This window comes from Rhipicephalus microplus, chromosome 1 (assembly GCF_043290135.1).
Source record: "Rhipicephalus microplus isolate Deutch F79 chromosome 1, USDA_Rmic, whole genome shotgun sequence".
Classification (NCBI taxonomy): Eukaryota; Metazoa; Arthropoda; class Arachnida; order Ixodida; family Ixodidae; genus Rhipicephalus; species Rhipicephalus microplus.
Genome location: NC_134700.1, coordinates 226,411,464 through 226,436,212, shown reverse-complemented (window position 1 = coordinate 226,436,212; position 24,749 = coordinate 226,411,464). Strand labels below are relative to the sequence as shown.

The following is a 24,749-nucleotide window of genomic DNA, read 5'->3' as shown; positions in this document are numbered from 1 at the left end:
TTGCAAGAGCGTGGAAAAGACAGTTTCTGGGGCAGTGACCTTGAACGGAAACCAATAGGTCGAGAGTGAGCAACGGCGCAGACATCGAAGACCAAATGGATGAGTTCATCGTGCACAATTGGCTGAAAGCAAACCTAAGGTACTTGCAAATAGACGTGGCCGTTGTTGGGAAGAGCAGGTGTAATTGCTTCGATTTCCCGCCGGACAATTCGCGTAATTTCAGACGCCGGCGAAGACTGCCGATGAGAGGTCAGTCCATCTTCGCAGGAGGATGTCGCAGCGGTGTTCGGTAGTCGAGTGAATGATCTTGAAATATGCCTGCTTTTGGCCTGTTCAAAACGCCGGCATTCCTGAATAATTTCCTCGACAGTCGCGCAGTTCCGGCACATTAGCAGGTTGAACGCATCATCCGCTATCGCCTTGAGGACGTGGCCAACCTTCTCAGACTCCAACCTGTCGTTGTCGACTTTATGACATAGAGCCAGCACGTCCTCTATATACGAGATATACGGCTCTGTGGACGTCTGAGCACGTATAGACAGCTCGATTTTTGCAGCCGCCTTTCGGCCGATGCGCTTCCCAAATAAGTCGCGAAGCTTCTCCTTGAATGTGTCTCAACTGTCGATCTCCTCCTCATGGTTCTCGTACCAGACTTTGGCCGTGCGTTTGTGGTGTACACGTATCTCGAAGCAGTACGGCCACCAGCGTGGGTCCGGTCTTAGCGAGCCGCAGGGCACGCGTTAACCGTCGCCGTGGCGAGAACACGATACTGCTCAAGTCGCAACACTTTATTGTGGCAACACCAAACGCAGTACAGCCCGTTGCAAAAAGGCGCGGCGGGAAAGCAAGTAGGCTTATCCACGCCACGGGCACAAAGTACTACACAGGGTGCCACGAGCACGTCTCCGCGGTAAAGGTGATCCACGGAGACACCGGAACAAAGGCCCGGTTGCTCGAGCGAGGGCAAAGGCGCTCGCGTTAGCTTCGAAGGGAGACGGGTCGGCGTAGCGAGGCCACGCACTAGGACACCGTACCGCCCTTCGGCCGTGAGTACGCAGTGGGGCAACAAAAGGTGAGCGTTCGCCTCAGGCGAGAGGCGCCGTCAGCGAAGTCCAACGAGCCCCCGAGCGACGGGAGACGACGGACGGAAAAGATCGCGTGGCTCACCGTTTGCTGTCCCGGAGAGTACTGCCTGCCCCTGACGCAGTGTGCGAAAACCTCTTGGGAGGCTCCACGCGCGGCGCCACAGTCAACATCCGCTACCGGGTGAGGGAGTTAAACGTCACTCCGCCCTTCCCAGCGCGGCAGACAGCAAAGGAGGGCAGACATGTCGGGACATGAGAACGGCAGAAAAGGCGGCAAAGCCCGCGCAAAGGCAGCGGGCTAGCCTCAATTCCCACATCTCCCTCTCCTAAATTTGCCCTTTACCGGTCTGCAAAAGGCAGCCGGACGTCACTCATGCAGTTAAAATGACACTGCTATGAGCGACAGCTAACCTCAGTCCAGCCCTGCTACTGCTGCTAAAAAAATGATTACAAAGGAGAAACAAAAACATGAATAACAAAATAAACACATGACACTATAAAAATAACTGCCAAAGGGAGCACAGAAACTTGGCACTAGTGTTCGTGGTGCTGAAGGGGGATAGCGTCCACTGCGCGGAGGACCGGAAAAGGGCGTGACAGTGTCCGCTGGGTGCGATGCCCGAGTGCGAGGTCAGAGGTACGGAAGGGGGCTCACTGATGGCTCGTTGCTGCTCTTGATCAGCCGCGAGTCCGATGAAAGCCGCCTCAGTTGTTCGGAGGCCCCGCATTTCTGGCTCGATGACGGAGATGGACGTTGCGGGAAGCCGGGCCTCTCCGGTGGTCAGGGAGGCCGAACCAAAATTGGCTGCGAGGCGCCCTGGCGTTGGCCGGCAGCATATAGCTTCTTTTAGCTGGCCTCACGCAGGAGCCATGGTGGGAAAGGCAGCACGGCTTCTTCGGCGACAGCCGAGAGCAGAGCACAGCCAGATGGTCTTACGTCAGTGGGTCAATGCCCCCCCAGCACCTCCAGTGTCCGCGTCGATGGAGGGCAGCCATGACGCACTCTTCGCGGGCTTGCACTGAAGCGTCCCGCACTTGCACACGCACAGAAGCACACACGCACACACACCGCCGACAGCTGCGCGAGCGTAGGCGCAAAGCGTCCTTCGTCTCTCTCTCTCCCGGCAAGCACCGACACTCAAGGTCACACACAGCTCCCTTCGCGGTAGATGAAATGAACACGAAAAAAAGTAAAAACAGAGCAAAACGACACTCAACATCTGGCAAAAAAACATAAAACACAAGTAACACTTAATATTAGACAGAAAAACATAAAATACACATGAACACTTCAAAAAAAAAAGAAACACTGGCAGCAGACAGGGCAGGGTCAACTTCTCTACGAGAAAAGGCCGTAAAGAAGCTATCATATACTGAGGCTAGACAGTAAACTGAGGGCCTTCGGTTGCAGAGAAGTCCGCCGTCCGGCGCGAAATCACAAAGGTGACCGCTTCCTCAGATTATACCGGTGCGGAGTCCGAATGCGGTCCGCCGCCCCGGGTGTGCCCGTTGCTTGCGTGAAGTGCCGCAGGGCACTGGCGCGAGCTCGTCAGACCGTGACAAAGGGCTTCAGGTCTGCGATGTGGGCACGGCTGAGTTTTCCCAAAGGGGATCTTTCAGCTAGTACGCGCCACGGACGCTCACTGACAATCGGTTCATAAGACCGGGCGGCTTTCCAACCCTTGGCTCAACCGTTTGTCAGACGTGGCAGGCACGGAATAGCGATAAAAGCCACGCTTCGTGCCGGGCCAGGTCACAACATCGCTCAGTTTGCAAAAACTTTCGAGCCACTCAGGTGACCGGCCATGGATTCGTCGTGAGAGAATCGCAACAGTGCGGCTCTCAGACTTTTGGGCATAACCACCTTAAACGGGTCTATGGACTCGTCGTCAGTATCTATATACTTCAGCAGGAGCCCGTCATGGTCCACCAAAATGAATCCGCCGGGGACTCAGCGTACACGGCGCTCCGTCCCTCCGAGACCCGAAACGGATCACTTTGCTGAGCCTTCAGTAGCTCTTCGCTGCCGAAAGCAATTCCCATTCTCCCAAATGGGGGAGTCTGGTATCGCGCCCACTCAGGACCGCAGCAACAACCGCTTGAGTCGGCGTTACGGGTTCGCTCTCGGCCTCGTGGCCTTCGGAAAGCTCCCCGCTCGGCCGCTTCGCGGTGCGCCGCTTACCTGGTTAGCAGCCAAGGTTTGTCCGCATGGGGACTCGCCCTTCTCGCCGCTGTTTCGCCCCCGACGCTTGCATGTGCTAAGGCGCCGCGAGCGGCCGTCGCACCGAAATCCAGGTTCTCGGCAGACAACAGGGGGCACGAGATAGCGCGTCAGCTACCACGTAGGAGTGTATTCACCACAAAAAGGGGTGACGACACAGGCGAGCACCGAAGGGCGCCCGTCAATAGAGGCAGTGGCCTCTTTGTGCAACGCGGCATGCCACGAAGCAGACATGTTGCGACGAGCCCGAATCGCGCAGGCGAACTGCCTCGCTAAGAGCAGTCAAAAGCTAGAGCTTTTGATACCGCGTTGGGCGCCAGTGTGGTGTACACGTATCCCGAAGGAGTACGGCCACCAGCGTGGGTCCGGTCTTAGCGAGCCGCAGGGCACGCGTTAACCGTCGCCGTGGCGAGAACACGATACTGCTCAAGTTGCAACACTTTATTGTGGCAACACCAAACGCAGTACAGCCCGTTGCAAAAAGGCGCGGCGGGAAAGCAAGTAGGCTTATCCACGCCACGGGCACAAAGTACTACACAGGGTGCCACGAGCACGTCTCCGCGGTAAAGGTGATCCACGGAGACACCGGAACAAAGGCCCGGTTGCTCTAGCGAGGGCAAAGGCGCTCGCGTTAGCTTCGAAGGGAGACGGGTCGGCGTAGCGAGGCCACGCACTAGGACACCGTACCGCCCTTCGGCCGTGAGTACGCAGTGGGGCAACAAAAGGTGAGCGTTCGCCTCGGGCGTGAGGCGCCGTCAGCGAAGTCCAACGAGCCCCCGAGCGACGGGAGACGACGGACGGAAAAGATCGCGTGGCTCACCGTTTGCTGTCCCGGAGAGTACTGCCTGCCCCTGACGCAGCGCGCGAAAACCTCTCGGGAGGCTCCACGCGCGTCGCCACAGTCCTCATCCGCTACCGGGTGAGGGAGTTAAACGTCACTCTGCCCTTCCCAGCGCGGCAGACAGCAAAGGAGGGCAGACATGTCGGGACATGAGAACGGCAGAAAAGGCGGCAAAGCCCGCGCAAAGGCAGCGGGCTAGCCTCAATTCCCACACGTTTCAGGTAAAACAGCACGTTAGCCAGCATGAGAGTCGGGTCATACCGGTTGAGCGCACTGGTACGTTCGTAGTCGGCTATCCAGTCATCAACATCAACTTCGTCCGTACTGCAGAACGTTTCTGAATGTTTCGGATGCGTCAGCACGTACGTGGGTGGGGGTGGGGTTGGTGGAGGGGTTGCCGTAGATAATGCAGGCGTTGCCGAGGCCGATGGAGAGGTGGCCGTGGGATTAGTCCTGTGTTCCATCTCGGAAACTCCAATTTGACGATCGCTGCCGAGCTCCGTTGTATGGCACTTTGTTACCCAGCACCTCCACCAATTTGTTATGGGGATTATAAATGCACGGAAGAGAGAAAGCAGTGTGCTTGCAATATTTACAGGTAGGTATGACACCCCAAGGCTGCTAGGATCTCACACGCCGAATCCGCTTCTTCTTCATCGATGCGTCTACGACGGGGCGACTGCCTCGTTATAATATATATATATATATATATACATATACGGTGAATGATGGCGGTGGCGGCAACGGCAAAAAACCAGCCTAGACTGTCAATAACAAAGGGGCCAGAGATGTTTTGGCGTTCCTGTCAAAAGAATCTAGTAGGCAGCAAAGCTTTGACCCGTGCTTTTGCGGCAGCCAGCTGCGCCGTCCCGTCCGTTCAAGTGTGTCCCGGTAAGACATGCACGAGCTGTTTCGAAGGAAATAAATTGTGCTAGTTATGTTGATCCTTTGAGACTCTGACCTTTGTGGGAAATCCTACTTTGCGTGTTCGGTCACTCCAAGTCCACCGCAACGTTGATGTTTGCACTTGCGATTGAGTGGTTCGAATCCACCCTCAGATCCCCCCCTCACCCCCCCCCCCTTGTTTCTCGCAATGTTTTCTCATTTTTGCACTAAGCTGTGCCAAAACTGCAAAATTTGCTGAAATCGTGCCATGGTGTGCCAAAATGCCCAACCAGTCTCACCATTTTCTCAGTTGTGCTAATTTCATCAAGAAATGGAGGCCACATTGCCCACTTGCAGTTTGCATCATCAGTCAATCCAAGCGCCCAGACTAACCTTAAACCACGGTGTATGATATATTCTCATTGGGGCATTCGCGAGACACAATAGACTTGATAAAGTAACAAAGCTGTTTTTTTTTTATGAAAAAAAAAGCATTGCAAACCATTTCAAGTTAGAATGAGGCTGTGAATTTGTGTTAATGCAGATTGTTGTTGCAGATTAATGCAGAAAGAAACCTACTTGTGCGTGTGACAAAAAGGAAAAAACCTCCCAGTGAGTTTTATTATCAGCTTAAAAACAGAACTGTAACCTTAGTAAAAGAATATAAGTATTTCAGTGTTACTGTTATTTATTATAAACTAACATGGTCAACACACATCTCAGATATCTGCTCAACAGCTATTAAAGGGACACTAAAGGCAAATATTAAGTTGATTGTTGAAATAATGGTCCAGAAACCTCGTAGGGCTAGTTTTGTGCAAAGGATGTGCTCAGTTTGGAATAAAGTCACGTTTTAATGGTCCGCATTGCGTTAGCGCACTCCAAATCACCGGTGTAAAAGCGGACTCTTACGACGTCTAATTTCGAACTCTTGGCGCCAAAAAAATGCGGAGAGGAAAGGAAGAGATGTAGACATGAGCGCAATGTTATCTACGTCTCTTTCTTTTGTCTCCGTTACAGTGGCTAGAATATGGAAGTGTAATGAAGGCGCCGGCTAGCACGTAACGCCTTGGGAGGAAACCGCCAGGTGGCGCTGGCACATTTTTGCATGTCACCTAAGGTGGCATGCGCTGCGCATACGAGAATCAATCATGCGCGCAGGCAATGTGAAACATTTAAGATATATTTTGTTGCTCGTGCATGGCCTCATATGGCGACCGATAAATTACGTTAATTAGATTCGGGAGTAACAGGTTGCCTATGCGGGTGCCCGACTGAACTGAAATATCGGCAGGGTGCCGAAAGTGAGCGCGTGACGGCACTGAAACATTTTATCAATGTGAAATGGTAGAAGAGTGGAACGATGAACTCTGTTGTGAGCTATTGCTTTGCAACACCTTTCATGGCGAACCATCATTTCCTCAAGCAGTAATCTGTAAATAATGCTCCATCATTCGTAACGTCAAACTCAGAGACGAAAATCATGAGCGATATCTCGATGAAAACCTTTTATTTTCTGCACACAGGTCATACAACGCAGTTCCGAGTAGTGACTCATTATCTGTTTACAACAATGCGTTCTTCATAATTGTTCGTGCATCTTTCTTTTTCTCCCCAAGAAAAAGCTTTATAGTTCACAAGCGCCCCACAGAACATTGGGCTGCAAGCCTAAGTGACGCACCTGAGCTTTAGGTACTTCCTCTTTTCACGTGAACATGCTCGCTCCTTGTGGAGTGCCTTATGTAAAAATGCAAATGGGTGAGCAGAGAAAACTTGGTCACTTGATTGTTGAGGCTCAGACCATGTTGTGCGCAGCCCAGTGTGACATTTTTTTTTTTTTTTTCCAAGCAGAAAACAAGCTTTTTCAAGCTGTTCCTGTGAAGCTCGTTTAGCTAAACCACTTTGAAAAAGTGATTTCAAGGGCGTCTACGAATGCGAAGAGCTTCTCCGAAAGGCCTACCCATAGGCGTCCGCACGAAGGGGAAATGGTGTGGGTGCCCCCCCCCACGTTGTCACCTGGACGGCGGGCGCTAAATCTGCTCTATACATTGACTAGGCAGTGGGGCACTTCTTTAGTAATCTAAAAGGGGGTGCTAAATCTGCCTCATACACTGATTATAGAGCGGAGGCACCCTGCAATGAACCTTTGCTCTTCCCCCCCCCCCCCCCCTAAATGGCAAGCACGCCTGTGGGCCTACACCTTTGAATGTGGTTAATTTCACCATTCACAGTGTGCTTGGTGTTGGGAGATGTACATCTCATCGAAGTGCAGCTTGCACACAGCCAAGTTTTTTTGAAGCAGCTTGTCAGCTCGTGGGATCGCTCTCCGCCACTGCGCAAACAGAGCTTCGTCTTTTGGAACTCCAAACAACGCATTTTTTCTTTTTTTTTCCAAGCAGACCTGTGGCTTTTAGTGCACCCCGGGACGAAGCAATGACTTTGTTTTCGTGCCATGAGAGTGCATACAGAAGAAGCATTGGTGTCAGAGTGCCACCGATATATATATATATATATATATATATATATATATATATATATATATATATATATATATATATATATATATATATATATATATATATATATATGTATATATGTATATATGTATATATATGTATATATATGTATATATGTATATATATATATATATATGTATATATGTATATATATGTATATATATATATATATATATATATATATATACATATATATATATATATATATATAAAAACACGAGGACAAACGCGCTCGACGAAACTGTCAGAAACGTGCAAACAACATATAAACAATTGCGCTCCCCCACGCGGCTCCTTCTCGGAGGCTTCAGTGCGCTCCGTAGGCACCGTTTGTCGCCCGTCACACTTTCCTATTCTAGCCACTGTATCTCCGTATTTTATAGTGCTAAGATTTCGAAGTTATGCATCTTTACCAACCCGCCCAACTCGCCACACTCGTCAGTCTTAGATGTCATTGTTTCCGTTCCCAGTATTTCCCGCCTTTACTATGCGGCAGCCGACACCAGCAGCAGCGGAGCGAAAGCAGAGGGAGCCACAGCACTAACAATGACCATTGAACAATTTTCTGCAATCTTGGAGGCCACGGTTCTGCTTGCTTGGTTCAACTAAGTCCAACTAGATGGCACCACCTATGCAGCCTAACCAGCAAAAATTGAACTTTTGAACCACTCATGCCATTTTTTGTAGTAAAACCAGGCAGTTATTTTTTTCTATAAATAAAGCAGAAACGGCTGAATTACTCGCTACAAAAAATTTTATTGTAGCTAGTATGATTACTAGGGATTTATTGTAGCCGGACACTCTCACGTAGTGGGATCATTTCTCAGATGTTCAACTCGTAGTGCACATAGTGTAATACATTTAGCTTAATTTTTTGGTAAGTAAGGCACTGTTATTGATAATATTGCCATTCTAGATGTTGTCATTCATTGAGCTTTCACTCTGACATAAATTATGATATGCCTTTAGTGTCCCTTTAAGAAACTGGTTCATAAAGAGGGAGCTTTACCATGTACCTATAAGAACTAAAACATTATCTTACAGTGCAATAACAAGACATAAATTAGAATATGCTGTATATAGGTGTACTGCAAGATGAACAAGACACAGGCACCAACATTTGCTTGTGCTGATTTTCATTTAAAATAATGCTGATGAGTAAACGTTTTTTTCCTCGAACGGTGAGCAAGTACGTTTCCTTTCCCATTAATGTATCCGAGTCAAATGATTTGATGGCTGCCATGACAAACCACTTTTCTTGTTTTATGTTTGTATATTCTTTTTATTATTACTACTTTTTTCATATGTTTTCAAATTGGCTGTAATGCCTCTCCTGCTTGGGCCAAAGTATTGGCTGGCAGTATTTCTAAATAAAGGAATAAACCTCTTTGATGCAGATGTGCAGTTTTTAATGGAAGTCAAAGCTGATCCTGCCGACATAGCACGGGCAAGAAAATTGATGCTGCCTGACAGCTTCTATCTTTACCTAACAAAGACACCTTGCCCTGGGTGTCGAGGCTGTGATGACTGGGAGAGCAAGAAAAGTAAGTGTCTGATTTTTTTTATTCTAGGCCATACAATTACCAGAATTTATCAACAATTTCACGCTCAGCTGTAGGCAGGATTTTCCACGGAAAGGATGGTGTCACAGCATCCGGGTACCTTGGTGCTGTTTATCGATCGCCAGCAGCTTGTGTTTGAGAACTTGTTGAATTCAAATACGAGCTTCCCACTGCTGCGAATTTCAGAGCACAAATTAGATCTTGGGCACAAAGGACCAATTATTAGACCCTCTATTTTACTAACGGCCCATAAATGAGGATTATAATAGTTGTCACTGTAAAGCACAAAAGCGGGCAACTTCTCCTTTCAGATAAGGCTGCAAGGTTGTTCTCAAAGCACCGTCATCAAAATGATTCTGGGTTGTAAACAGATTGCACAGAAAATTAGGACAGCTTCTGCTTTGAATACTGTTACTGAAGCATCAGGAAAAGCCATATTCATAAACAGGCATGAAGTGTATTTTGGAAAAAATGGTAGGTGGCCTGAGGTCGCTGGACTACAGAAACTTAGAGCTGTCTGCTGAAAAACAATGAGCAGTAACCTTATTTCATCTTTTGGGTCATTCTAAGTAAACGTGTGTGTTTTTGCATAAGTCAATCGCACTAGCTTACTACCGTATTCAGAAACGCTGCTTGACTTGAACTTGACTTGAAACGGCCTTCAATGCAGCCCATTTGAAATGTGTCTGTGCGTTTGTACTGCCTTAGCACCGCCTAAAGACAGTGCGTTAAACGCATTTGTGCTGCATTGAAGTCGGTGGCAAGTCAAGTTCAAGTCAAGCAGCGTATCTGAATACGGGGGTTAGAAGCACGTGAGCATTAGTGCTTGTTAGAAGCTCCGAAAAATTGTTATGCTGCTTCAGAGAGAGGCATTAGCTGCTGCAGAAGCTGCAACGAAGTGGCTTTGGTCAATCACATCACTGGGCCACCGATGTTCCACTTCCTTCTGCAGAGGCACTGGCAGCATCCTCGAAACCTACAGGTCCTGCAAAACCTTCATCAACCAAGGATGCACCCCACTTGGCTGCAGCTGACAGCACCACAGGTAGCCGAGAGGAAGAAGGCAGTGACGGGGGGCTCTTCAGTAAAGCTGCTACAGGACTTTCCTTTGCCGATTTGGCTAAACAACAGCCGAATACAGGTTTTGGCTTCCAAGGTCCATCTCCCAAGAGTGGGCAGTCCCTTTTTTCTGGAGCAGGCACCAAGCTATTCCAGTCGGCGACATCCAGGCGAAAGTCTGAAACTGAAGACGATGGTAAGTACATATTGGTGTGCCCTTTCAATGTCCACTTTGAGTCGATGCGCTTGAAAAGTTAAGGTTTATGACCAACTCATGACTGACCTAATTCTGAATTGACTGGATGGTTTCAAAGTGCAAAGAGAAGGTTGATGTGCACGATCAAGACCTCTTCTCGGGGTCAATGATAAACATGTACGTCCTCGTAAAACATGTGCAAGATGGTCAAAGGCGTACCGTTGACCGCAAAAATTTGTGCGATTGGCAGTGTGTAGTGGAGCGAAGAAAAACTATATTGCTACGTCATCTGCCATGATGCGGCAAGTGTTGAGACTATTGGCTGTGTTCTCCGCGATTAGCAGCAGCCCGCTTAGACAACACACCTCAGTCGGATTTAATTGTGGAGGATTTAATCGCCGCCATTATCGTCAACCCCTGCCACGTACGTGGCAGTAGGTGACACAGCAATGTATTTTTTGCCAAAAGTGTGAGGCTTTACTGCACGTAAAAGTGCGCCAATTTCATACGTCTTCTTCGCAGCTGCAGGTGCAGACGAGGTAGCCCCTAGCGTCGACATCCACTTTGAGCCTGTGGTGCCTTTACCTGATCTTGTGGAGCTGCGCACTGGTGAAGAAGACGAAGAACAGCTGTTTTGTCACCGGGCTAAGTTGTTTGTGTTTGACAGCCAGCTCAAGCAGTGGAAGGAACGAGCCCTAGGCGATATCAAGATCCTAAAGCACAAGACTCGACCCTGTAAGAGCTCTAGAGTCTCCTTACATCACTAAAAACCTTTTGAATGGGGAATGTCGCTGAGGTAATTTTTCTACAAGTCACGGCTGCTTTGACCTATCCACTTGTCAGGCTCCAGTGACGTTATTTGTAAAACGAGCTTTACCGTATATACTCGCATAATGATCGCACCTTTTTTTTTTTCATAAAATTGACTCAAACTTCGGGATGCGATCATCACGCGTGGTAAATTTTCCGTGAAAAAATATTCTGAGCACCGGAAACGCAAAGAAGTCGCTAATCAGAATTCTTACAGTAGCTATCAAGAACATAACCAAAAATAAAAGTAAATTAAGGCTTACCTTTGTAATAAAATGCACGCATTACACAGGAGCTACATGCATGGCACACTGCCCTTTTATTTTTTTACCTCTCTGACCCCCTAACGTTCATAGAGACTCCGAAGCATCACTGGCGTCAGTGTCGTCGCCGCACGATTCCCTGTCGGAACCGGCAGTGTCATCACTGTCCCACAGAGTGTCATCTTCCGTTCCGTCGAGCACGTTGGAAATGCCAGCGACAGTCCATTCCGCCGCATGAAGCGTGTCGTCCAGCCGGAACTGGCGCGGAAGTTATTTATGGCTATTCCCAGCCTCTGGGAAACTGCACGCCTGCGTCCGTATCATGTCTAATGACACTGCACAACTGCCCTCGCGCGTGTCCTTCACGTACTCAAGGACTGCCTTCTCAATGTCAGGGAACTTGCCAGATTTGGGTCCGCGGAAAGCCCATTGCGTGCTGTTAGTAGCCATGAGCATGTCGCGCTGTTTTTTCCAATATGGTATCTGGATTTCGTCGACGCCGAAATGTCTGCCGGCAGCACGGTTGCCGTGCTCTAGCGGGTAGTCAAGCGCTTTCATCTTGAATGCGGCAGTGAAGCTCACATACCGTGCCATGGTAAAACGGCGCTTCGACAGACGATTACAAAGCACACCAAAAAAAAAACGTGGTTTCAGTGAAAAGAAAAACCTTGCTGCAGGATGAACACAGGTCGACCAACAGGCGGCCGGCGCTGTAACAGTGCGGGATGTCAAAACAAACATGGCGGCTGACGGAGCGAAGCCACCGCTTTTTCTTTTTTCTTCCTTGCGTCAGTTATGGAGGTTGTGAGTACATCACGCGCGTCAGATTCTTTGCGTCAGTTATGGAGGTTGTGAGCACGTCACACGCGTCAGAACAATTTCTTCCATCTAAATAAAGAATGCTTTCATTTAAATCAGTAAATTTACGGCATTAGCATTGTGATGCCCGCTTTAAGATCACAGAAACAATGATAGGCGCGTTCAGCTAGACTTGGCACATGACATGTCGATGGGGCAAGTTCAGGGTGCGATCATTACGTGGGGGAAAAAAAAATGGCGAAATTAGACATCAAAATTTAGGGGTGCGATCATTATGCGAGTGCGATCAAGTCGTGAGTAAATACTGTATTACATTGAGCTATACGAGGCATTCGCATTTATGAGAAAACTGCTCCTCTGTCCGCCTTCTTGGCTCGGATGCTGACCTGAAGATGGTGGGTTCGATCCCGGCTGCGGTGATCGCATTTTGATGACGGCGATATGCTAGAGTCCCATGTTCTGTGCAATGTTCCGTAGCCCTCCTCCACGACGTGCCTCGTAACCAGTGTGGTTTTGGCACGTAAGACCTCAGATATTATTAGGCAGTGCTTCTCTATCAAGATCTTTCACATGTGAAAGAAAGCATCACATTGGTGGAAATGTATATAGTAGTTGCATTCTAATTTACCAGAACTGTAAACTTTTATTACATTTAAGGCTCGTTCACACTGAAGACAGCGCAAATGGAAAAGGAGGAAAAAGGGTGGTGAGCTGGATCGCTCGTGTCACCAATTTTTTGCCACCTGCCGTTGCTCGCTGCTTTGCCACATTCAATCCGAACAGCACGCAATTTTGGCGCTTGTCTATCTTTTGTAGAAGCTTGCCATGTGATAGTGACATGTGCCTGCTGTTCCAAGGGGTCGTGTGGTCTGTAGTGGTGTGCGTACTTGCCACTACGAAAAGCTTGCTTTGTCACTATGCATTCGGTGTAAATGAGTCTGTAAACCTCGGCATAACACAATCTGTCACAGCTTGTCATCAGAACCATGGGTGTTGCTTATACTGGGGCAATACTGATGCTATCATGTTCGCTAAAATGGAGCACTTACTCTCTGCTCATTCTGATAAATGTGAAACGTTGGAAATTGTTGCACATCAAAAACAATAGAGCTGAATTTTAAAATTGCACGAAAGCAAGGCAACAACCTGAATCTTGGCACCTACTTTTTTTGGTGGCCACCTTTTGTTGTTTTGCCAAAATAAGAATCAAGGAAAACTTGTTGTGGCAATGTAAATTCTAGTCGCCATTAAGTCTCTGTTTTTTCCCTTGCTGGTCGAGACCACACGCTAGATACCAGCCTTGTTGGCAGCATAGGTGTCCTGAATGAATGTCATCGTTGTTTCCTGAACTGATGTCGTCTCCAAGAGGGTGACAAGATGTCGCCGTTATTTCCTGAAGGGATTGCAGAGCTCTTGGCTACAGAGCTCATTGCGTTAGCTGCTGCTGTGTCTGCAGCTGCTGGCACTTGTTACTTGAAATGCACTATTAATAAAGAGCATCTGATTCTGAACCAACACACTGCACGTGCAGCAAATACAAAACTGTTCCAAGTAGAGATGATACAGTAGTGCACAACATAGTGCACCAGGACTCCCACATGCCATACCACAGTGACTCGCTCTCCCTATAATTCACTGCCAGAAAACACATTGCTCCATTTCTGTGGTTGCTCTCTGGTGTATGGCACACGATTTAACTTTTGCATTCACAAAAAGTGCGTGCAAAGTCAACCATATGATGACGGGCTCCATCAGAAGTTTTAATTTATAGTTTGTCTTTCTCTGCTGTAGCATTAAAACTTCATTGGGTTGAAATTGAGGCAGAACATTGCTCATAATAATAACGTAAGAAATGCACAGTATTCTATGAACATAATTATAAAAATTTGAATATCTATTTTTATAGAAAATTTCGTTATATTGAAGTGTATTATATGAAAGCTTGCGTGCAGTTTCACAATTTCCTAACCACATCAAAGCTTATATAGTCACTATAATGTGTGTACTTGCTGTCTTCCGATAGAACAAAAAAAAATACTTAGAACCACAAAAACCTTGCTTTTCTGGTCAAATGAATCGGTTCAAGCAGGGGTTGCCTGTTTCAGTTATGCGAGGTTTTCGTTAGATAGGTGATGCCCCCTCCTCCCCCCAAAAAATGGGGGTGCGGAGGGGGGGAGCCAAACTTATTTTTTAGCTGAATTTAGAGACACAGTTGTTCGCACCTTGCATTATGGTCAAGCCGTCGCCAACAATTCTTCGTGTGTTCTTGTCATCAAAGTGCCCGAAACCTGGAATGTAGTTGAAATATTAAGCAATCTGCTGTAGCCAGTATTCAAAAGCTAACGTTGGATTTGGCACTCATAGATATTTAACTTTAGTATTTGGCCTATTCTGTTGTCACACTGGTACATCTTGTCTTCCTGTTTCCAGGTTGCTTCCGTGTGGTCATGAGGAGAGACCAGGTGCACAAGGTTGCTTGCAATCACTCCATCACAGAGTTCACGAAGTTGTCCCCGCTTTCAACCTCTTCCAACTCGCTTACATGGAAAGCATTGGACTTCTCTGAAGGAAAAACATCGCCAGAAGCCTTTGCTGTCCGCTTCAAGGTACATAATCTTGCGCTTGATAAGCTTTACAAGCTCTTATATACAGTGAAAGCAAGATAATTAAGAATTCCTCATACTAGTTTGAAGCTTCTTGCTTCCACGTGGCATTACACTACTCTGATTTTGCCTCAAACTTTTTACGCAGAGCAAAATTATCAGGGCAGTAATCTGGAGCAGGAGAATAAATTGGGTAGTGTGATCATCATGCAAGTAAATATGGTAGTTTTCCAGCTGGAAACAGGACCTTCTGAGCCAATGTATTCAATGTATTGCAACACTAGGCAACCCAAGTCAGCGTAGTAACACATCTCGAGCTGGTTGCTTGTTTATACCAAAGTGAAAACTGTCCACACTTGACGAGAATGGACAGATGAAACACAAGACACGGACGGTGTCTTGCATTTCCTTGGTCCGTCCTCGTCAAGTGTGCACTGTTTTCACCTCGACAGGTGAGTGAGTGTGTTATTCATCTGTCTTGAGTGTTGCGCTTCCAGTATGATTCTTGGAACTACGAACTATTAGCCATGGCAGTCCAGCATCCCTGGTTACAAGGTGACTACATTGTGCCAAATTGCTACTTTCTAACCCTGCCTGGCTACAAAAATTTCAGATTGGCAACATGGCTGCTTTCTGGCTGCATGAAACTTGTACTTTGGCGCAGTTACTGGCAATGTCTCCTTATTATTTGAAAACAGCAAGCAAGTCTAAAGGATAGCCATTTTTGCAAGCTTCTCTGTTGTGTTTGCCTATGCGCGCACATGGCCTTTCCCCGCCAGCAGGCTTGTGCACATCCGGAGCCCCAACAAGCACCCCTCAGTCTGAGACAACGGAGGGACGCGCGCATGTAAGGAAACTCGCGGCTATATAGTGCAGTGCTGACGCACAGTTTCATTGCTTAAACAGTGTGTCAAACAAATATTGACAACAGAACAAAGTTGTACTGGTATTATTTTAGCTTTGCTCCAATCTCTGTCTACAGCTTTAAGAACCTTCAAAGTTTAATGACGTTGCTGAGTTGTTGGCCGAAGATTGCTTTTGCGAGAATTCTCGTTATTTTAGACTAACTGTATGCAGGCATAGGAAAATATTCGGACTTTGATGACGAGATTTCAGACATTCTCAAACAGCTGTTTAGAGACGGAGTTTGTCAAGATAACGGCCCATAAAGTGGCACGCAATCGAGGCATATTCAGAAGTGGTTTTAAAGACAGCATAAGTAACTGGATTAGTCAAGTAAAGGAACAGCCAGCAGAATAAATTTCGCTTTCAATCAGGGTGCATTGTGCTTACCTTCTGTTTCATTTAATAACCCTGTAAGGACTCGCGTATAGGTCGGACCTGCATATAGTTCAAGGTGCATTTCGGGCATAGCAGATGCAAGAAAAATAAGTATTTGCCCGAATATAGACCAAGGAAAACAGAGAAATACATTTTACACTCAATTACTCATCATCTGATGAGCTGTCATTCAAAGCTCTCTTGTCGTACATGTCCTCCCACAGCTCCTCATTTTCAGTGCCATCGAGAGGGCATTTGAGATGAAGCACTTTTTGAAAGAACGACAAACGAGCTCCATGGGAATGCTGGCCCAAGCCTTGGCGATCCACGAGCACAATATCACTGGCGAGGCCCTCTTCAGTCGTCCGACATGGGTCACTTCCGGCTCTCCAGACCTCATCCATTCCATATACGGCGCTTGATGTGGTCTTTAAATGGCTTATTCTAGCACACACCAAGCGGCTGCAGCCGGCATATCATCCCTCTCGGGATAACGATGAGCTCAGTGCGGGAGTCGCGCAGCTATCGCTTCACGGAGTCCACCAGATGACACTTAAATGCGTCAAGCACAAGCATGAATGGGAATCCTAGCAGTGCTCAGGGCCATCGACACCACACAGACTTGATCAAGTCACATGCAAGCGATTCATCTATTCATCCACCCTTTATTCTGGCAGTGGACAACATTTCTTAAGAACTTCTCCCCCTTCGGCAGCATGTTTAGTTTGAACATGATGTAGGGTGGCAGTTTGCGCCCATCTGCCATGCAGGCCAGCGTTACAGTCGCCTGCATATTCTCATTCCCAGTTTATCGCACGGTAACTTGCCTGGAGCCTTTTTCGTGAACAGTCAGAGACGAGGGCATATCGAGGTACACAGATGTCTCATCAGCATTTCCGATCTGCCTCAGCTGAAAGGAGACTGCCTTTCGCAAGGAAATCTTTGTAGCTTTCTGGCAGCTCCTGTGATACTGGCGTATGCCGACGTAGGAAGAATTCAGCGCGGCATGTGAAGCGGGACACCCAACGCTTTCTGGATATGAGCAATGCTTGCACCTTGGCGCTATCTGTTCCGGAAAAATTCGCCATTGGGCGATCTTGTGTCTTGTTAAATCGTGGTATACGCATATTCCAAGCCAATAGTACTATAGGATGTCTTTTTGCGTGGTGAGTATACACCCCCGAGTCGTGGGAGTCCCTGTTGCGTGCCTCCAAGCCAGAAGACCAATGCCGGCTCATCCAGCACGCGGTGGAGGCTGCGGTATCGTAAGGGATCCCCGCCAACCTCCTCTGAAATAGCGCCACCAGTCTCTGTACTGGTCCCCTCCATTTTATTTTTTTTTTTTCTAGGTGAAACAAAGATACCACGGCCAATGCTTGCTCATCTTGAAGACCGTCTGCTCAATGCCGTGATCTCGCTTGCCTTTGCTTGCAGCAGCTCGATCTTGACAGCGCCCATTACTCCCGAACAAAGTTCGCCAGTTTTTGTTCAACGTACGAAAAACCTCCATGTTTTGGCCACCGAAAACTTCTTCGCTGGCCGCTGCAAACTGTTTATTTCCCTGTGGCGCGATGGTAGCAGTAGCCGAGAGCGGCGAGCAGTTGAACGGACTTCCCTAAAGCCTTCGCCCAGAGGTGGAATAGGGAGGAAATCATTCTGAAAACAGCAACAGGTAGGAACGTTTACTATAGCAGGTTATAGTTTCTACAAAGCCGGCCAAGTCAACAAAGTCGGCTGGAGCAAAATCCTCCAAACATGGGGCCGGCATGGCCTTAAATAACGTTTTTGGTCCTTTCTCTGAGACCAGTCCCCGGTGCTCGGCGTAGGAGACGTACCGTAGCTTTCCCCAGGACTGCACGGTGGCTCGCCGCCGTCTGCTTTGAAGGTGGTGCTGGAAAGGGGAAAGTTCACCGGAACTGCCTCGTTCTCGTGGGAAGAAGCGCTCTCGATCGAGGACCATGCCTGTGGCGAAACAATACAAAGAGGGCTTTTTTCTTCTTCCTCCAGCCGCGAATGCACCGCTCGTACACGCCGAACTGTCACCCCGCAGCACAGTTACTGATGGTTGCATCAGCTAAGATAGCCTTTCTTTTATAAAGGCAGGCATGGCGTAAAGTCGGAGATAAAATCGTGGTCATTGTTACATGCACCAAGTGGGTGCAGGGGCCACTGTTGCATACTTGTAGCACCTGTAGGACTAAGGTCACTACCGCTACAACGTTACCCTACCGCAAAAGAGTGCAGACACCTGATGATGATGATGATGATAGCACCGTATATTGCCCAAACCAAAACAATAAATTCAGGCCGAAAATTCTTGTGATCTGCATGTAGTCTGGGCCTCGCCGCGGTGGTCTAGTGGCTAAGGTACTCGGCTGCTGACCCGCAGGTTGCAGGATCGAATCCCGGCTGCGGCAGCTGCATTCCTGATGGAGGCGGAAATGTTGTAGGCCCGTGTGCTCAGATACGGGTGCACGTTAAAGAACCTCAGGTGGCCAAAATTTCCGGAGCCCTCCACTGCGGCATCTATCATAATCATATGGTGGTTTTGGGACGCTAAGCCCTACATATCAAATCATGTAGTCCGGGCAGAACTTTTGCATAGAAACTTCATATAAAAAAAAAACTGGCTAAATGCGGGTTTTTATAAAAAAAAACTGGCTAAATGCGGGTTTTTACGGTAAATCTGGGAGCAGGCTATAGTTATTAAATGTCATTTAGAAACATTGCAATTTGGTTCCTAACGATTTAAGCTGTTATATTTGTTTCCCGGAAGTTGGAATGATAAAATGCTTGTGCGAATCAAATAGCAAACACCATTTGGAAATACCTGAAAGCTCAAACATTTGCACACCCCTAGTTTTCGTATTTATGTCTGCGAAGACATCAGCAATGACTTTTCTCTAATCCTGCTCTTTTTGTTTGTTTGTTTGCTTGGTTGCTTTACTTTAGGGGACTTCAATAAAGTACAGGCACAACCTCTATAAAAGGGTACAAAGTTCTCTCTCTAATAGTGGGTGTGCCTGTATTTTCATGCAGTGTGGTAACTCGTGGAGAAAACCTTGATTAAAAGACAGACATGCTGTTCTGTAGCATGTTGTGAATAGTTCATTATTGGAAGTGACAGTTAGATAATGCTTTGGGCTTCTTTTTGTGTATTCCTTCCCAATTCTTTCTCTCTAGAATGCAGAAGCTATGAACAAGTTTGCCAATGTGTTTGAAGAGTGCAGACTATCTGTTGTGGAAAAGGGAAGCCAACCTGGTGAGAACACATTTTTCCTTTTGCGCTTTGTTTTAAAGCATCCAAAATGGCACTCTGAGTAGGTTTTTGACAAAAAATATTATTTAACTAACTTTCAAGTTGGTATTCACCTTGAAAGTATTCTGTATTCACCTTGAAAGTACTTCTCATTAATAACTCCCTCATTTTACCTCTTCTATTGCTCTTAAACCCTCAGAAATGCTCCCGTGTTGGGGGTTTCACCAACGCTGCTGAAACATTATTTATTTATTTTATTTTGAAACTCGGACATTAGCAGTGAAATCCTTGGGGTAGTTAGGTGGATTAATAAAATCTGTTACTAGGCTAGTTAGTGCAAATATACGAAAGTGGTGCAACACGGGACAAAGATGTAAACAGGGAAGCAAGTGTTTGGCGAACTGCCAACTGGTTTATTAAAAAAAAAAACGCTTAATACATATTACAATTCTGTTATTTATGTCGGATGTTCGCTAGAAAATAAACCAGTTGATAGTGTGCGCTTGTTCCCTCGTCTATGTGTTTGTCCTATGTTGCCCTTATTTTCGTATTTTAATTGTGTGGATGACCTCTTGTTGTAAGGGGGAATCTTGAGGGCTGATTAAAGAGACTAACAACTGATTTTTCTCTAACCTTTCTTTCTTTTTCTTTTTTTAATGGTGTGATAGAAAGGTCATCCCTTATAGCTTTTGTATGTGCAGTAGTCAATTCCAAAAGCATGTATGTAGTTGCTTTGCAAGTGCTATTTTTTTTATTGGAAAGGCTTTAAACACAGATGTGCCTTTCCTCCAGCAATGCTGAGAATTGATAGCGATGCTACCAGGCCTTCTCACAGCAGGCATTCTTGTAACTATGCTTTATCTTTATTTTGAGTTTTCCAACTATTTCTTTAAATAACAAGCTATTACAATGAGATGATGTGCCATTGTACATCTTTCGTGTTGTGCTGTGTTGTGTGGGCCATTACAAGCTTGGGTGATGATTCTTACCAGGAGTGGTACAAGCTTGGGTGTTGAAAGGCATCGGTCAGGGTAATGTGATGAAATGCAAGGTTGAGGGGCACATTGAGCAGCAGCATCTATATCTGTTAGTTCTACGTGCAGTGGAAGAAAGGCCTTATGGGATAGTCTGTAGTTCTGTAGTATTATGTGTGTGTATCTAAATGGCATCATTTCTGCCTAGTCTAAGTTGTGCTGGCCTTAGTGCTGGTGCCTGGGGGGGTGAGGCCTCGTGTTATCACACAGACGCACTCATTACTAGTGAGAGACGTTGACCCTGGTGTTCAAACTAAGTATGTAGGTGTGTTGTTTTTAATGGAGGATTTTTTGTCCATCCGAGATATGGTATTGCGCACATTTTCACCTGCCTGCTGGGAGTTTTGTAATATATGTTAGCGCATCGGGGGGTTGAGCACTGGTGGTGAAGTCTAGTTGCAGTGCTTCCACACCTCTTCAGTTGGCCACCGCCATGTCTTTTGCCTTGAGATTTAAGTAGCCTGCAACAATCATATGAAAATTGTGCTGGTCGTTGCCATGGGGTACAATCAGTGTTCTTACATGTGCTGCTGGCAAAAGGATCAGTGATGTCTCTGGTTGGTGCTGTTGACAAGGGATCACATGGGAAAACTCTGTGTTGAGTGCCTTCCAGTCTGTATGCTGTAATCATTGGTCTGATTGACTTTCTGGGCTTTGATTAATTCAGCCATGGTGTTTAATAGTTCAAGCTGTAGTAGTCTAGCTGTTGAAGGATGTATAGGAAGGTCTGTCACCATTTTCACTGCTATGCATATGAAGATGTCTGACTATTCAGTTTGTTTTTGGATGGGTCTGCAGAAAGGCACATGGTAAATTATGTAATTTACAATTGGCATATTTGGTGAAAATGTGGCACCTGATTTTTTTAGGCCAGGTGGTAGTTGTTAACTTTTCAGATTGTATGGATTACCTGATTAATTTGCTTTTTCAGCAGCATCAGGGTGTATGTCATTTTCATGTTGGCTTGGGTACGTAGACCCAATAACCATAACATGTTTACATTGTTAATGAATTCACCTTCAATAACAGTGACCGTAAATAAGGGGGTAAGTGTTAACCTCATAATTTTCTTAATATAAGCAGCTCAGACTTAGATGCATGCATGTAATTCTCAACATGGTCGCCCACAACAGGCATCATTACTGTTATGAGCAGCAACAATGCAGCAAATGAGATACACCCCTTCACTTTGTGCAACAGCCTCAAAGAGAAGGGGTAAAACATAAAAACATAGAATGCTAATGCCCATTACCCAATAGAATTGAAATTCAGCGGTCGAGAGACTTGGTTTCACACTGCTCTATATTGTTGGCACAGCTGCCTCTGAAAGAAATGGTGATCTGGAGCGAGAGCAAGTTGAAGGCAGAACAAGGAAAGAGGAGGAAGATATAGATGAAGAGGAGGACGATGATGACGATGATGAATATGAGGACGATGACGAAGATGATGAGCATGGGGAAGATATTATGTTTGAAAAGAGGATTACTCTGTCTGTACAGAGGCCAGTTGGAGGTACTTACGAGGTGAGTTGTCTTGCCCATATGACAGTTTCACCTGTTATGTTGCAGTTGCAGCATATGAAGGAATCGGGCAGTGCAGCAAGACATTGCTGCTTAGGACGCTGCAGTAACTGTTTGTTCTGCTAAGCTGTCACATCAACTGTTTGTAATAATTAAACTTCATTGGTGTTGGAAAGCTGCGAGTCATCACTGAACTTTAAACATCAAATGATCTCCAGTCAGAGCTTGCCTTCCTATTGAGCCTTGCTTCTTTCCTGTTTGTGCCCAGAGCCTTGGGATGGGCAACCTGAAGATGGTGTACGACGACTCGTGCTTTGGGGCACGCATCCGGGTCACCGCTGACGATGGGTCACTGCTATGCGACACCATTGTGGCAGTGCAAGTGTGCCTACGCACAGAGCGCCTCAATGCTTACTGGTCTGCTCTGGATATGTCGATCGAACCAAACGTAAGGCGTCACTTCAAGGCCTCGTTCAGCTCGCCTCAGGCCGTTGCAGAATTCAGCCGAATCTTCACTGAGGTGGGTTTGCTACGAGTGCAAGGTCATGATACGTATCAAAGTTCCCACTGGTGTTCAACCTTTTCTCATTGGGGCGTTTTCTTCTCTTTCTCTCTCACTTTCTGTAGTACCACTAGGATGAATGAATTCAGCCCATGGGCACAGTGTTGCTTTTGAGGAGAAGAAAAACTTAGTAGGCCTGTGCGAATATTCGAGTACTTTGTATATTTAAAGAAACATCACTGTATTGGAAACGAACAAGTACTGTAAAACTCCAAGCAAGCATCCCCCACCCCCCCCTAGTGAGAGATAATCGGACAAGATTTGTGATCGACTAATGTTCAGGATGGCAGCGGAGAAGCCTATAAGGCACATCTGTGTTTCTAGTGAAATGCTTTGTACGTGTGCATTTACAGTTTTTACTAAATCAGTAAATTCTCGTGGGAAATTTTATGTGTTATGACAAGAGGAAAGAGGCATTCTTGAAATATACCAACAATTTGAAACAACTCAGATTAGAACTTCAACGCACAACTCTATAAAAGTAATGTAAACCATCCCTGTATCCTAGCCTCAGAGCTTGTGTTTCGAGGAATTGCTGCTTCAGGATTATATAACGGAGAAATGGTGTGAAAAAATAATAATAATGGTGGAAAGGGAGTGGTGGCTCCTTGCTCAGTCATTAGTGCATATTTCAAATCCCTTAGAAAGGGAACAAGGCGCTTGCTCGGGCTTTTGTGGTAGACGTACTTCACTTCATGTCGCCCACTTGAAAATGTGGTTTAGATACAGCATGCAGCTCCAGTGTCGTGAAATCGCCTATATGAGCAAGTCTGCACTACCACAAAGCCACACCTCAAGGGTGAACACACTGCCCGACTCCTCCTTCTTTAGTTTTAAAAGCATGCTATATGCTTACAGAACAATCCATTTTTCTGGTGTAGTATAGTGTTACTATAAAGAATACATCTTAACTAGATTTTTTTTATTTATAATGATAGGGGAACGTTATGTTTAGTTCCACCAGGTTGCGGGTTCGAATCCCGGCTGCGGCGGCTGCATTTCCGATGGAGGCGGAAATGTTGTAGGCCCGTGAGCTCAGATTTGGGTGGACGTTAAAGAACCACAGGTGGTCGAAATTTTCGGAGACCTCCACTACGGCGTCTCTTATAATCATATGGTGGTTTTGGGACGTTAAACCCCGCATATCTATCTACGTTTAGTTTGACACATATTTCCTGCTTTGCATATTGGTAATGAAAATGAATTTCTTGAACCTTTTTTGTTTTCAGGCCAAGGAACTGGCAGTCAACAGCTCTATTGTCGAAACCATTGATGAGCCTCCCAGTCATCCCAAGTGAGATCGTCTACAAGAAGCCAATGCTGTTGCTTTTTCATCGTATTCTAATTTATGTTTGATTGACAAACGTGTTGATTACACATTTCAATGGTGGCATACAACGTTAGGCTGTGTCATTCTGACAACAAACGCACAGTTCGCATGGCAGCAAGAATCAGCATTTTAGGGCAATTTTTTTTATGCAAAGTGTTTCAATTGCAGTTGTTAAAATGTAACTGTAAATAAAGGAAATGTGAGCAGCATCATTGTGCTGCAGACGCCAAAATAAAACCTGCTTGATTTTCACAGTACATTGTGCTTGCTTGAAGTGAATGTGCAACTGCACAGTGGTGCATTGAAACTCTGCAAGCTTAGTAAAGTTCACGTTATCACGTGTCTGCCCGTGAACATCAACTTGAAATGGAGCAGCAAAGTAATATGAGTGTACATGGGCACAAAAGTAGCACGAAGTGGCTCTGCAGGTTCAAGTGTCAAAATGCATACAAGTGCTGGCAGGTGTATGTGGCTCACTTCAGCTGGTGCCGAAAAGTCTTCTTTGCGTACAATTCCTTAAATACTTACACACAACAGCTCATCCTAGCCAATGTACAAAGTGATTATGTGCGAGAGTCAGGGCTGCACTTCATTATTACTGGTTCAGCTACCGTACATGAACACATTTTTTTTTTTTCTCGAAAAATCATAGTAAAGTTGGGGGGGGTGCATTTATTATGCAGGGCAAATTTTATAAAGACTTTTTCGATATGAGCAAAAAAATGCAGTAATTCAAGAAAAAAAAAGTTAGGTTGCTTAGCCTTTCGCAATTGACATAAGCATACACTGTTTAGAAACAGCTTCTTTGTTGCACTTTATTCATCATGGGTGGTTGATGGCGCTATATTCTGCAAGCTCTCCCCACGTCGATCGTACACGCCATAAATGTTCTTTGCAGTTACC

At 46.3% G+C, this 24,749-nt stretch overlaps 1 protein-coding gene across 3 annotated transcripts in view; it reads left to right on the top strand.

The window, feature by feature from the left end:
- LOC119166796 (E3 SUMO-protein ligase RanBP2-like) overlaps nt 1-24,103 on the top strand; it is a 136,687-nt gene extending 112,584 nt beyond the window's left edge. For 2 of the 3 annotated variants that reach the window (XM_075891469.1, XM_075891471.1), the window contains exons 31-38: nt 8,946-9,092; nt 10,063-10,365; nt 10,888-11,100; nt 14,688-14,863; nt 19,325-19,403; nt 21,752-21,957; nt 22,223-22,474; nt 23,746-24,103. In XM_075891469.1, coding sequence (XP_075747584.1) covers nt 8,946-9,092; nt 10,063-10,365; nt 10,888-11,100; nt 14,688-14,863; nt 19,325-19,403; nt 21,752-21,957; nt 22,223-22,474; nt 23,746-23,814 — 1,445 coding nt within the window. In that variant the 3' untranslated portion in view covers nt 23,815-24,103. The remainder of the gene's footprint in view (nt 1-8,945; nt 9,093-10,062; nt 10,366-10,887; nt 11,101-14,687; nt 14,864-19,324; nt 19,404-21,751; nt 21,958-22,222; nt 22,475-23,745) is intronic. The other variant, XM_075891468.1, reaches the window with a different exon arrangement.
- The last annotated feature ends 646 nt before the right edge of the window (nt 24,104-24,749 follow it).